The sequence below is a fragment of the Pelodiscus sinensis genome, chromosome 9 (assembly GCF_049634645.1).
Source record: "Pelodiscus sinensis isolate JC-2024 chromosome 9, ASM4963464v1, whole genome shotgun sequence".
In the NCBI taxonomy this organism is placed as follows: Eukaryota; Metazoa; Chordata; order Testudines; family Trionychidae; genus Pelodiscus; species Pelodiscus sinensis.
Genome location: NC_134719.1, coordinates 49,888,920 through 49,902,044, shown reverse-complemented (window position 1 = coordinate 49,902,044; position 13,125 = coordinate 49,888,920). Strand labels below are relative to the sequence as shown.

General features: G+C 47.9%; 2 protein-coding genes across 9 annotated transcripts in view; one reads left to right on the top strand and one right to left on the bottom strand.

Moving 5' to 3' along the window:
- UCHL5 (ubiquitin C-terminal hydrolase L5) overlaps positions 1-3,429 on the bottom strand; it is a 37,914-nt gene extending 34,485 nt beyond the window's left edge. For all 4 annotated transcript variants that reach the window (XM_075936732.1, XM_075936735.1, XM_075936734.1 and 1 more), the window contains exon 1: positions 3,165-3,429. In XM_075936732.1, the coding sequence (XP_075792847.1) occupies positions 3,165-3,246 (82 nt within the window). In that variant the 5' untranslated portion in view covers positions 3,247-3,429. The remainder of the gene's footprint in view (positions 1-3,164) is intronic.
- A 10-nt stretch (positions 3,430-3,439) lies between these two features.
- The window catches only part of RO60 (Ro60, Y RNA binding protein), a 37,250-nt gene continuing 27,564 nt past the window's right edge, over positions 3,440-13,125 (top strand). For 2 of the 5 annotated variants that reach the window (XM_006129140.4, XM_006129139.3), the window contains exon 1: positions 3,443-3,916. The gene's annotated coding sequence lies outside the window, so the exon portion shown is untranslated. The other 3 variants (XM_006129143.3, XM_025187782.2, XM_006129141.4) reach the window with 3 other exon arrangements.

The window sequence follows — 13,125 nt, the reverse complement described above, 5'->3', positions numbered from 1 at the left end:
ATCTTGTTAGTCTTTAAAGTGCTACATAGTCCTGTTTTGTGTTTCAACTAGTTTCATTAGTTAGTTTCCAAGGTGTGTGTTGAGTTTTCAGTCTTTAATGAAGAAGTAATGGGTTCAGGTTAGAAATAATGGGACAGTAAAACCACAAAAATCAGCAGAAGGTATTGTGAGTCAAATCTAATTCACAGGTGTTCTTATTTTTTTTCTTTTATATTACCTGATTTCAAAGTGAGGATCTCTCTTACTAATACTAATAACCCTTACACCACAACAGCACCTTAGTCTATGACTAAATCAGGAAGATACCCCCAGAAACTTCTAGACCTCTAGCCAAAAAAATCTTCCACTTATTGGATGAACAAGGAGAAGCGTAAAAGCAAAGCATGGGAAGAGAAATAAGAGAAATCACTGTTGACTAAACAAGAAACAGTAAATTAAAATTCTTAAGGGAGAATAGCAAGCATCTTATAATTCCACTAATCTTCATTTTGTGACAGAGACAATAATATTAAGATACAATGTAGGTAAAAGCATGTAAATCTCTAGGTTTTGCAGCACTACATAAACATTAATTTGAATTAATATTCAGATTTAATTACGACACAAATAATTAATTTTAAAAAATCAGGTAAAAGGAGCAAAAAAGTCAATCTTGGAGACTAAAGTTCTCCAAGTATCTGTAAAAGCTTCTTGAACAACTTGCCAGTATGCCTCAGCTTTGACATCGTAGTACCATCTCTAAGAGTAAGGATGAAGTGACAATTAAAAAGTGGACACTTCACCAGGAGAGACAGAACCAAACTTTTCCCACAACATAGTATAGCATTCAACCAATCAAAATCATTCCTCAGATGTGTCTCAAAGTCTTTTGTTTTAATCTCAGACTTCAGGTTCCCCTCTCATTAACAAAAATCCTCCAGGAATTGGCAAAATGGTGTATTGATTGATGTTTGTAAAATCTGAGGAAAGAACTGCTAAAGGATAAGGAAACCTATTTCTGTGGGAATTTTTAAGAGTGAATAAGAAGCAGGTTCTACTGAGAACAAATAATCAAATTATTCCCAGGAGAGGAGGTTCCAGGCACAGTTTGATAACTCTAGCAAAACATATCAAACAAACTGCCAGTACAGTCCACACAAGCTTAATAGCTGGCTAATTAGATCATCATTTAAATGGCTCAAATTTTACCCTGACCGGAATATAAAAACAAAACACTCTTTACCCCACTACAATTCTTCTGCATCATCCAAATTACATTAATTCTTTCCTCATTACTTATAGTCTGATTTTTTTTCTATGTAAAACAGTTTGAGAAGCTTTCATTACATGCATGAACTGGAAAACTAGACCTATGAGACTGATGGAGATATAGGATGCGGGTGGAGCAATCTCTGTTGGTGAGGTTCAGAGGCAACTCCTGGGTGAGAAATCCTGCCCAAACTGCAGTCAACACACACTGGGAAATATGCTGAAATGTCTTCCAAGAAGGTGTCAGATGAAGTTGCTCCCAACCAAGATTATTTCAGCATCTGGCTAGTTCATGCGATAAACCTTATCTTTACTTCTCTCTAGAATTCTTCCTCTTTCCAGAAGACTCAGCACTCTTGTGGGACAATTTACAGCCTCTTAAAGAGTACGATCAAATCTCCGCTATTTTATCCACCTAGGCTTTCTGGGATGCAGGAAAGTCTCTGCTATTCTACTACTCTCCTACCTCACCATCCTCCTCCCATTCCAATTTTGTGAACAATTACACTGCCTGCCCCGCAGCTTCACAAACAGCAGCACCATGAAACTGAACATGATTTGACAATTCATCACTGCCCACATGATTCTCAACATCAACAGTTTTACTATCCAGAAGCTTGTTAATCTCATTTGGGTTGTAGTCTGCATGTCAGTATACAAATTTGTAAGATTAAGCTATTATTTACCTACCTCACACAAGTTTTTTTGAATACAGGTTGAACCTCTTTGGTCTGGCAACATCTGTGGTCCAGCATGATTTTAGTTAGCTGGATGTCCACTTATTTTGGGTGTGGCCAAGTTCCCCACGGTCACAGACATTTTGTTTACAGTCACCAGTCCTGACTCTCAGCATTCTGTGCTGATATTTAGCTCTAATTTACTCCTAAATGTCTGTTAAGAGCCCAGAAAGCAATGATAGTGTTGGTAATAACGTTAAACAATACTGAACTCCTGTGGTTCCACAAATTCTCTGGTTTGGCACTGGTCAGGTCCTGAGAGTGCTGGACTAGAGAGGTTCAACCTGCAATGCCAAAAGCATTTAGAACATGAAAGTATCCTATATAAATACATGCTGACATAAAAGAAACATCTTACAGATCAGTAGATGCATATTCATGCAGACACAAGTACAGACTTCTTCGTTCAAGATTTTTTTAGGTTACTCTCAAAATGCTAATGCTTACACTAGGGATAGGAATGCTTAACAAGGTGATGTTTACTGGTCATGGTTAACTGGAAGGGGCAGCCCCCATCCACAGTGGGCCCAGCCTGGACAGAGCAGTGCCTCGCGGGTGGGGGAGTAGGGGTGCTTCAGCCAGTCCACCCCTGTTTAAGTAGATAACTGGTTAAACTGATCAAACAGGATTTTCCATCTCTAGCTTACACTCTGGGCAGCTACTGAACATGAGAACAAAGTTTGCCTCAAAGAAACAACATCACTTTGCTTGAGGTCTGCAGCCGCCTTGTAACAAAAACAGGCAGGCCGGTTCTGAAGCACCAATGGGACCCTATTACTTGTTGCGGGAGCTGAACCACGCCACTGGCTGAGATGCTGGAGGCAGGCTAAAGCTCAGGAATGGCAGAGCAGACTGCGGCTTCCCCTGCGAAGAGCTCGCCCTACCGAGGCTGGGCACTGCGCTCTCCCCACGGAGGGGGGTGTCTGGATGGCGGGGATTTAGGCATCTCTCCGCCCGACCCCACTAAAGCAGAATTGCCGCCCCAGGCCCCAACTCGCAACTGCACCAGCTGGGGATACGGGCGCTCGCTCCCCAGCAGCGCCTCTGAACGGGCATGGGGCGAGGTCCAGCCAGGCCCCGACGCGACAAGCCCGGGGCGGGGGGCAGCTGCAGGCCGCAGGAGCGCCCGCCCGCCCAGCGCCGGTGCACGCCCTCTGCCCGGGCCCCGCTGACCCTCACCAAAGCCTTTGATGAGCTCAGTGAAGACGCCCGGGTCGCTCTCCATCAGGCACCACTCGCCAGCGCTGCCTCCTCCCGACATGGTGGCGGTCCCCAGGAGCGCCCGGAGCAGCGGCAGCCACCAGCCAGCGCGCCTCACACGCGCCCCGCCGCTTCCGTCCCGTCAGCCTCCGCGGCCCACGCTGTCATCTCTATGGTGAAGTGGGGGCGGGCTCGGCCCGCACGGAGCGCGAGAATGTAGGTCACATCCGGGATTTCATGCTAATCACGGAAGGCGCCTCAGCCAGTCCGCTGCCGGGATCCGGGTCCTCCTCGGCTCCTGTGCCCCGGGAGAGGCAGCTCGGTCCGGGTCCGTGGAAAGCAGGCTGAGCGGAGGCGGAAGGACAAGGGTTCCGTTGCGTAGACAACGGCTCCTAGGATCGCAGAAGCGGGGAACTACATCCGCGGTCGCTGGCACAGGAGAGGGAGGCGCAGCGGCTCCATCCGGGGCCCTGGAGTCTGGCTCCTGCCGGGGAGAAGGAAGGAACAGCGGCTCCATCCGGGTCTCGGCGCTGTTGTCATGACAGGGATTCTAGCAGGGCGGGGCTGACTTCGAGGGGAGCCGAGGAGAAACCAAACCTAGAGCCGCAGCCGGAGCCGGCGCCTCCTGCTGCGCCCGGCCCGCGTCCCGGTCTCCGGCTCACGTAGGATTTGGCGCCGTGTGAGCCACAGCCCCAGAGCGCCCTGTGCTGCGCCACTGGCCGGAGCTGCAGGTAGGGCCTCCCTTGGGCAGCGGCCTAGTCCGCCGCCTTTCACTGCTCCCCAAGGGATATTCCGCCCCGCTTTTGCCGGGCGGGAGGCATCGGGAGCGGCGCGTCTGCGGGAGGCCGGGCGCTTCTTTGCGGACCCGGCGCGAGCTGCCGAGGGAAGAGGGGCCCTGTTGGGACAGAAACACTCGCCCGCTGCCGATATTCCCAGCTAGGGCGAGGCGAGGGCGAGTGAACGGCCAGTGTTGTGACTGAGCTGGCCGAGGAGCTGCCTAGTGAACCCCCGAAGACAGGTGCCCGGCGTCTCGTACAAGCGAAGAGTAGAAAGACCCAGAGGGCTGAGGCGCAGGGGATGTCGGTATGTTTCTTGCAGTCGGTTGTGTTGAGATACCTCAGCAATGTTTCTACAAAGCCCTTTAGGAATGGTTTCCTGGCAATAACAACATTCCGTTTGAAGAATGAATTTTGAGGTTCCTGTAGAAAGTGAATGTGCAGGTCTTGTAGAAGAGGATGCTTGCCAGCCAATAACTTTTTTCTCATCCCTAGCTTGGATATTCTTTCGCAGTCTTTCCATCCATCACGTTATCTTTATAAATCCAGGTAGATCAGACTGGGGAGGGGAGGGGGAGAATAGACTAGTGGGGAGAACATTGGACTGACACACAGATTCTTGTGCTGCTCATAGACTCATAGACTTTAAGGTCAGAAGGGACCATTATGATCATCTAGTCTGACCCCCTGCACAGTGCAGGCCACAGAATCTCGCCCACCCCTCTTAGAATAATCCTCTCACCTATGTCTCAGATATTGAAGCCTTCAAATACTTTGAAGGCCCCAACATGCAGAGAGTCCTTCAGCTGTGATCTGTGCCCAATGCTACAGAGGAAGGCGAAAAACCTCCAGGGCCTCTGCCAATCTACCCTGGAGGAAAATTCCTTCCTGACTCCAAATATGGCGATCAGCTAAACCCTGAGCATGTGGGCAAGACTCCCAACCAGACACCCAGAAAGTTCCCTATAGCAACTCCTATCATCCCTCCATTGACCTATTTCCAACTGATAATGAATGGTCAATTAGTTACCAAGATCATGTTATTTCATCCAACCATCCCCTTATCATAGAACTGGAAGAGACCTCAGAAGGTCGTCAAGTCCAGCCCCCTGCTGCCTCTGTATCAACCCAGATAGGAGCTGCCTGCCCCATCCATAAAGGAGCCTGAGCTCATTGATTCATGGTTTACTCGTTTACACTGCCACATAGCTAATTTATATATTTTTTTGACGTTTGAATCTTTCTTGGCTGTTGGTCTCAATATTAGAATCATTGAGCTGGAAGAGACCTCAGGAGGTCATCAAGTCCAGCCCGCTGCTTTAGGTAGGACCAATCCCAACTAAATCAATCCGGCCAGGGCTTTGTCAAGCCGAGACTTAAAAACCACCACCTGCTTAAGTAACTCATTCCAGTGCTTCACCACCCTCCTAGGCTATGTCTAGACTGCAAGCCTCTTTCGAAAGAGGCTTTTTCAAAAGATACTTTTTTCGAAAAAGAGCGTCTAGACTGCAAGCGGAACTTTCGAATAAGCAAGCCGCTTTTTCGAAAGAAAGCACCCAGGCAGTCTGGATGCTCTCTTTCGAAAAACCCCTGTTTGCATTCGAAAAAAGGTGTTCTTCCTCGTGAAAAAGGCTACTTTTTTCGGAAAAAACCCTGAGTCTGGACACAGCCCTAGTGAAATAGTTTTTCCTAATATCCAACCTAGACCTCCTCCACTGTAACTTAAGACCATTGCTCCTTGTTCTGCCATCCGTCACTACTGTGAACAGCCTCTCTCCATCCTCTTTGGAACCTCCCTTCAGGAAGTTGAAGGCTGCTGTCACATCCCCCCTCACTCTTCTTTTCTGCAGACTAAACAAACCCAAATCCTTCAGTTTCTCCTCAGGGGTCATGCGCTTCAGCCCCCTAATCATTTTGGTCACCCTCTGCTGGACCCTCTCCAGTGTGTCCATATCCTTTCTATAGTGGAGGGCCCAGAACTAGACACAATATTCTGGATGTGGCCTTATCAGAACCAAATAAAGGGGAATAATCACCTCTCTGAATCAGCTGGCAATGCTTCTCCCAATGCACCGCAATATGTTGTTAGCCTACTTGGCTACAAGGGCACACTGTTGACTCATATCCAGCTTCTCACCCACTGTAATGCCCAGGTCCTTTTCTGCAGAACTGCTGCTTAGCCATTCAGTCCCCAACCTGTAACAACGCTTGAAATTCTTCCATCCCAAGTGCAGGACTCTATACTTGTCCTTGTTGAACCTCATCAGATTTCTTTGGCCCAATCATCTAATTTGTCCAGGTCACTCGGGACCCTATCCCTGCCCTCCAGCGTATCTACCTCTCTTCCTAGCTTAGTGTTATCTGGGAACTTGCTGAGGGTGCAACCCATCCCATCATCCAGGTCATTAATAAAGATGTTGAACAAAACTGGTCCAAGAACAGATCCTTGGGGCACTCTGCTAGAAACCGACCGCCAACCTGACATGGAGCCATTGATCACTATCGGTTGGATCCGACAATCTAGCCAGCTTTCTGTCCTTCTTACTGTCCATTTATCCAATCCATATTCCCTTAACTTGCTGGCAAGAATATTGTGGGAGACCTAATATCAAAAGCTTTGCTAAAGTCAAGGTATCTCACATCCACTGACTTTCCCATAGCTACAGAGCCAGTTACCTCATCATAGAAGTTAATCAGATTGGTCAGGCACGACTTGCCATTCGTGAATCCATGTTGATTATTCGTAATAACTTTTTCTTCTTCCAAGTGCTTCAAAATGGATTACTTAAGGATCCCCTCTATGATTTTTCTGGGGACTAAGGTAAGGCTGACTGGTCTGTAGTTCCTTGGATTGTCCTTCTTCCCTTTTTTAAAGATGGACGTTACATTTGCCTTTTCCAGTCATCCGGGATCTCTCCCAATCTCCTTGAGTTTTCAAAGATAATAGCCAAAGGCTCCACAACGACACTTGCCAACTTCCTCAGTACCCTTGGATGCATTAAATCCGGCCCATGGATTTGTGTGTTTAGCTTTTCTAAAGAGTTCCTAACTTGTTCTTTCCCACCAAGGGTTGTCCACCTCCTTCCCATGCTGCGTTGTCTAGTGCATTTGTCTGGGAGGTGACCTTGTCCGTGAAGACAGAGGCAAAGAAAGCATAGAGTACTTCAGCTTTTCCCGCATCATCTGTCACTAGGTTACGTCCCTCATTCAGTAAGGGTCCCACACCCTCTCTCATCACTTTCGTATAGCTAACATGCCTGTAGAAACCTTTCTTGTTATCCTTCACATCCCTTGCTAGCTGCCATTCCAATTGTGCTTTTGCCTTCCTGATAACTCACCTGCATTCTCGAGCAATATATGTATACTCTTTCCTAGTCATCCATCCAAGTTTCCACTTCTTGTAAGCTTCCTTTTTGTGTTTAAGCTCACCAAAGATGTCCCTGGTAAGCCAATCTGGTTGCCTACCATATTTGTTTTTCTTGCTGTGCATTGGGATGGTTTCTTCCTGTGCTTTCAATACGGCTTCTTTAAAATACTGCCAGCTCTCCTGGACTCCTTTCTCCTTCATGTAAGCATCCCAGGGAATCCTGGTCATCAGTTCTCTGAGAGAGTCAAACTCTGCTCTTCTGAAGTCCAGAGTGTGTATTTTGCTACTCTCCTTTCTTCCTTTGGTCAGGATCCTGAAATCTACCATTTCATGATCACTACTTTCCGGGTTGTCACCCACCTCTACCTTTCCCTACTATTTCCTCCCTGTTTGTGAGCAGCAGATCAAGATATGCATGGCCCCTGGTCGGTTCCTTCAGCACTTGTACCAAGAAGTTATCCCCAACATTCTCCAAAAATTTCCTGGATTGTCTGTGTACTGCTGTATTGGTCTCCCAACAGATGTCAGGGTGATCAAAGTCCCGCATGAGAACCAGGGCCTGAGATCTGGAAGCTTCTCTCTGTTGTCCGAAGAAAGCCTCGTCTACCTCATCCACCTGATCTGGTGGTCTATAGCAGACCCCAACCACAACATCACCCCTGTTGCTTCCACATCTAAACTTAAGCGCCATAGACTCTCAGCAGTCTTTTCTCCCTCTAATTACTGGAGCTCCGAGCAATCATACTTCTCTCTTAATTACAATGCAACTCCTCCTCCTTTTCTCCCCTGCCTGTTCTTCCTGAACAGTTTATACCCTTCCATGACAGTGCTCCAGTTATGTGAGTCATTGCACCAAGTCTCCGTTATTTAAAAGATGGTAAATGATTGTAGTTCTTTACAGAACAAAAAAAAGTCCTCAAAGTGTTTACAGATATAAATACCAAAAATCATTATAGATTTCCAGTACTGAATTTTTATAATATAGCCAATGTGAAACCAAAATTTAATTTCAGATGTATTCATACGTATGCTTTCATCTGCAATTTAAATACCTGTTAAATATAACCATTTGTTAATATTGAAACCTGTAGTTTTATTACAGCTTTTCTTTATCTGTGCTTTTAATGTAAGTGTTTTAAATTGGGATTAATTGTGTCTTTTTTCCTTTTTAAATCACTTCTGTGTATATATAAAATATAAATGAATAACAAAATCAGTGTATTTGCAGCAAATCTAGCTGTAGTTCTTCTGACACAAGCTATTCAGTGTTGCTCTCTAGAAAATGTTGATTTAGAACAGTGGTCTCCAAACTTCTTACACCCAAGATCACTTTTTAAATGTCAGGGCAAGCCAAGATCCACCCCATCCATTCCCCAAGACCCCACTCCTTTCTTAAGGTCCCGCCCTCTCAGTTCCCCTCCTCTCCATCATTTGCTGTCCCCAGCCCTTACTCACTCACTGGATTGAGACAGGAAGTGCAAGCTCTGAGGTGGGAATGAGGGATTTGGGTGTGGGAACGGGTGAAAGGTGCAAAGTCTGGGAGGGAATTTGGGTGCAGGAGAAGGTGGAAAAGGGGCTGCTAGTTCAGGGACGGGGCTCCAGGCCAAAGAGTATTGGGGTCATGTGGAGGCTTGGGGTGCTGAGCAACCAACAGACTTGTGGATGTGAGGGTGCAATTCAGGTTTGGTCGTATGAGGGGCTCAGGGTGGGGGAGTTGGGACTATGATGGGCTCAGGACACAGATTTGCAGTGTGTGGCTGGTGCAGTAGTGTTGTGGCAGAAGACTGGGGATGTGAGAGGCTCAGGACAGGGGGTTCCGGTAAGCTTAGGGTTGGGGGTGGTGTGGAGATGCAGGGGTGTTATGATGCTGCAGCCAGATGGGAGGCTTGGCCCCAATTGGGGCTTATTGGTCAACCTTCATTTTTAAATAAAATATTATGTCCGACACACACATTTCAGTGTTGTCTTTATTTATGTGAGGGGTGGGGACCGTGTTTTGGGTCCGGAGACACTGACCCACAGAAAAATCAGTCAGATTTGCACAAGTGAGATGCAAAAAAACAACCCTTCCAAGCCCCCCCCCCCCCACCCCCAAGCCTCACTTATGTTGTCCCAACTGAGACACCTTCCTCCCCTGGCACCCCGACTCGATGGGGAGAGGGGAGGTAGGACTGAGGTTCAAGGCCTCAGGACAGATTAACTCTTCTGGAGTTCCAGGGTTAGTGGAATTTGTGGGTCCCTCTGCACTCTGAGGTGGGGCCAAAAATGAGGGATCCAGTGTGTGGGACAGGGCTGCCAGTGAGTGGGTTAGGAATGGGATGCAAAACCTGGGTGGAAAGTAGGGTACAGGAGCTAGCTGGAGGTAGGTATCTGGCCAGGAGGGAGGGGGCAAGAGCAGGGTGCTGGTGGGTGTCTGGCCACGAGGCAGAAGCAGGGTGCTGAATGGGCAGGAGGCAGTGTGCTGGTGGGGCCCTGGGCAAGGGGACAGGTGGGAGTCTGGCCAGGGAGCAGGGTGCCATTAGGGCTCTGGGCAGGAGCGGGGCGCAGTATCGTCTTTAGGCAGGGGACAGGGTGCTAGTGGGAGCTGGGGTAGGGGCAGGGTGCTGGTGGGGCCTTGGGCAGGGGCAGGGTGCTGTATCGTGTCTGGGCAGGGTGTTGGTGGGGGCAGGAGGCAGGTGGGGCCCTGGACAGGAGCAAGGTGCTGTATTGTGTCTGGCCAGGGGACAGTGTGCTAGTGGGGGTTTGGGCAGGAGGCAGGGTCCTATTGGGGGCCAGGGCAGGGTGCAGGTGGGTGTCTGGCTAGGAGGCAGAGGCAGGGTGCTTGATGGGGTCTGGGCAGGGTGCAGGTGGAGGTCTGGGCAGGGGGGGCAGGGTACTCATGGGGGTCAGGATGGTGGGGAGAGAACAGGGACAGCTCGGCCGGTACTGGGGAGTCCTGCAGCTCCCCCCGCCCCCAAACAGCCAACATGCTTCCTGAAATGCTGGGTCTGTCATGCTGCCGGGGACTTCCTTCCCCCTGCTGCCTTCCTGTACAGGGGGAGTGGGAGTCCTGGGACTACACCAGCTCCAATTGCTCAGGAAGAGTGCACACACTTCCTCTGCTCCCCATGGCAGCGTGCAGTTCTTGAGCAGTTGGAGCTGGCATGGTCCCAGGACTCCCACTCATCCCCCCCACACACAGGCAGGCAGCAGGGGGAAGGAAGTTTCTGGTGGCATGACAGACCCAGAATTTCAGGAAATGTGCCAGCTGTTTGGGCGGGGAGAGCAGCCCGCATGCTTCCTGAGATTCCAGCTCTGGCATACAGCTGCGGGACCTCACTGCCCCGTCCCCCACCCCACCCCACCCCAGCCCACCCTCATGCTTCAGGAAGCCAGCGCTCCTTCTTGGGGTAGGGGAGAATGTTGGGAGGGGCTGGGTCACCTTGTGATCAATTGGTCATGCCCCCTTCCTCCCCCCCCCCCCCCCCCGATTGACCAGTCAATCGTGATGGATGGGTCGGTGACGACGTATTTAGAACATTTCACTCTGTATCAGTGTTGAACTTCTCTTGGCATTTAGAGCATAGCTCTCTGTTAGAAGGCCTATATTGATAATGAGGGTTATAGATGATCATTTGGGTTCTTCAAAAAATACATAAATTAATATTTCTGCAAAAAATTATGTTAATGTTGGCTGTTTCATAGTATAAATGTCAAATTTCAGTTAATTGGCTAATCGAATAATTGATGCAATTTGCAATTCTGCCTATGAAGTGTTGTTACTGCACTTCAGAGGAGAAAGCACTGCAGGGAGCGCAGGGCAATTGGGGAACTCAAGCAGTCTCCCACTGGCCCCATGCTCCCACAGCATTTCCAAGCAGCAGCATCGCATGGTGAGTCCCCAGCTGACCCTGGGCTCCACACAGCTCTGCCACTTTGAAACACCAAATGCAGCCCAGGGCATTTCAAAGCATCAGAGCCAGGCTCCACGTGGTGCTGCCACTTTGAAATGCCACATACAGCCTGGGCCACCTGGGAGGCTGCTCGTGGCATTTCAAAGCGGCAACGCTGCATGGAGCCCAGGGTGTGGCTCCGGGCTCCATGCAGCACTGCTGCCTTGAAGCACCCTGTCCTCTTCGCCCTTCCCCATGACTGCTACCCCTTTCTGATAGAGACAGCAAGTGTGGGGGAAGGACCTATTGACTATCGGATAAGCATTTGTTTATCCGATAGTCGACTAGTCATTCCCATCCATATTTCATAGGTGGATTACATATATCCGTTGTGGGCAATCCTGTGGTTCACCAGCTGCATGCGACCCACTGAGGTTCTATATGTGGCCTTCAAGACACTTTGTTTACAATTGCCCATTTTCAGGGATGCCACATTCTGCTGGTTTTTGTCCATGTAGGTATTTCTTATGGGCATTACTAAAATGACATGCACATAAAGCAAGAGCATGTAAAGTGGAGGTACATGCTAATTAGCAGGACTCACCAAACAGCAGTGAGCCCCGCTCACCAGCCGCATGGTTCAACACGCTGCGCATGCGCTGATCGCGCTGCGGCTCCATGCCAGGCTATAATTTACTCGCCTATGGCAAGTAGATTACCTAAATTGTCGAGCCCTGCTAATTAGGGATATTAAGTAACATTTAATAAGCTAATCAAGTATACTCGATTGTTTTATAAAGGCATGAGCTGGGACTGAGCATATTTTGGTGAATGGAAAATATTTTATTTGCATATTCATTATTTGCATAATGAATATGCAAATGAAATGTTACCCCTCTGAGAAAAGTTTGAGTGGGTTTGCCAGTTCCTGGTATAAAAAGGTTTGGGAACAACTGACTTAGAACACAGGGTGAAATCATCTCATGTATTTCACACTCAGGATTTTGATTACTGTATGTCGCAATCTGTTGCACATCCCATTTCTATTCATTACTGAGATGTTCAATTTATTGTTCTATACCAAAATCTAGTTCTTCTACATTTGGAAGAAAACCTTTTAGGAGTTAGTTAATTGACTAAAATCTCATTTGTGTAACACTTCAAAGATTAATGTGTCCCAGTTTTTTGAAAGTATGATGTGACTGTCCCAGCTGTTTGATCAGGCATACCACTTCATACATGTTGGAATATCGTGTTTCAGATATAAAAACACTTTGTATTGCATATATACATTAGGGCTGTGTCTACATTGGCAAGATTTTGCACAAAAGCAGCCGCTTTTTTGCAAAATCTTGCCACCTGTCTACGCTGGCTGCGAGTATTTGCGCAAGTACACTGACGTTGTAATGTACAAAATCAGTGCTTCTTGTGCAAATACTCTGATGCTCCCGCTCAGGGATAAGTCCTCTTGCGCAAGAGGCCAATGTAACATCAATTTCTTGCGCAAGAAAGCCCGATGGCTAAAATGGCCATCGGAGCTTTCTTGTGCAAGGGAGCATCTACACTGGCATGGATGCTTTTGCGCAAAAGCAGATCTTTTGCGCAAAGGCACATGCCAGTATAGACGCTCTCTTGCGCAAATACTTTTAACGGAAAAACTCTTCCGTTAAAAGTATTTGTTCAAAATCATGCCGGTGTAGACGTAGCCAAATGCACGCCTTTTAGGAAACACTTTTTTCCTAGGAAATGTTGTGTAACAATTCAGAAGTTAGTATGTGTTTGGCTGTAAGCAGTTTTTGAACAGAAAGCGGCTTACCTTTGAAAGAAAATTGCACATGATTATTCTGAAAACTCACAGTGAGAAATACTTCTTGGAAACATGATGAGTAAAAAGATAAATAAAATTAGCATTCCTAATTTAGTTG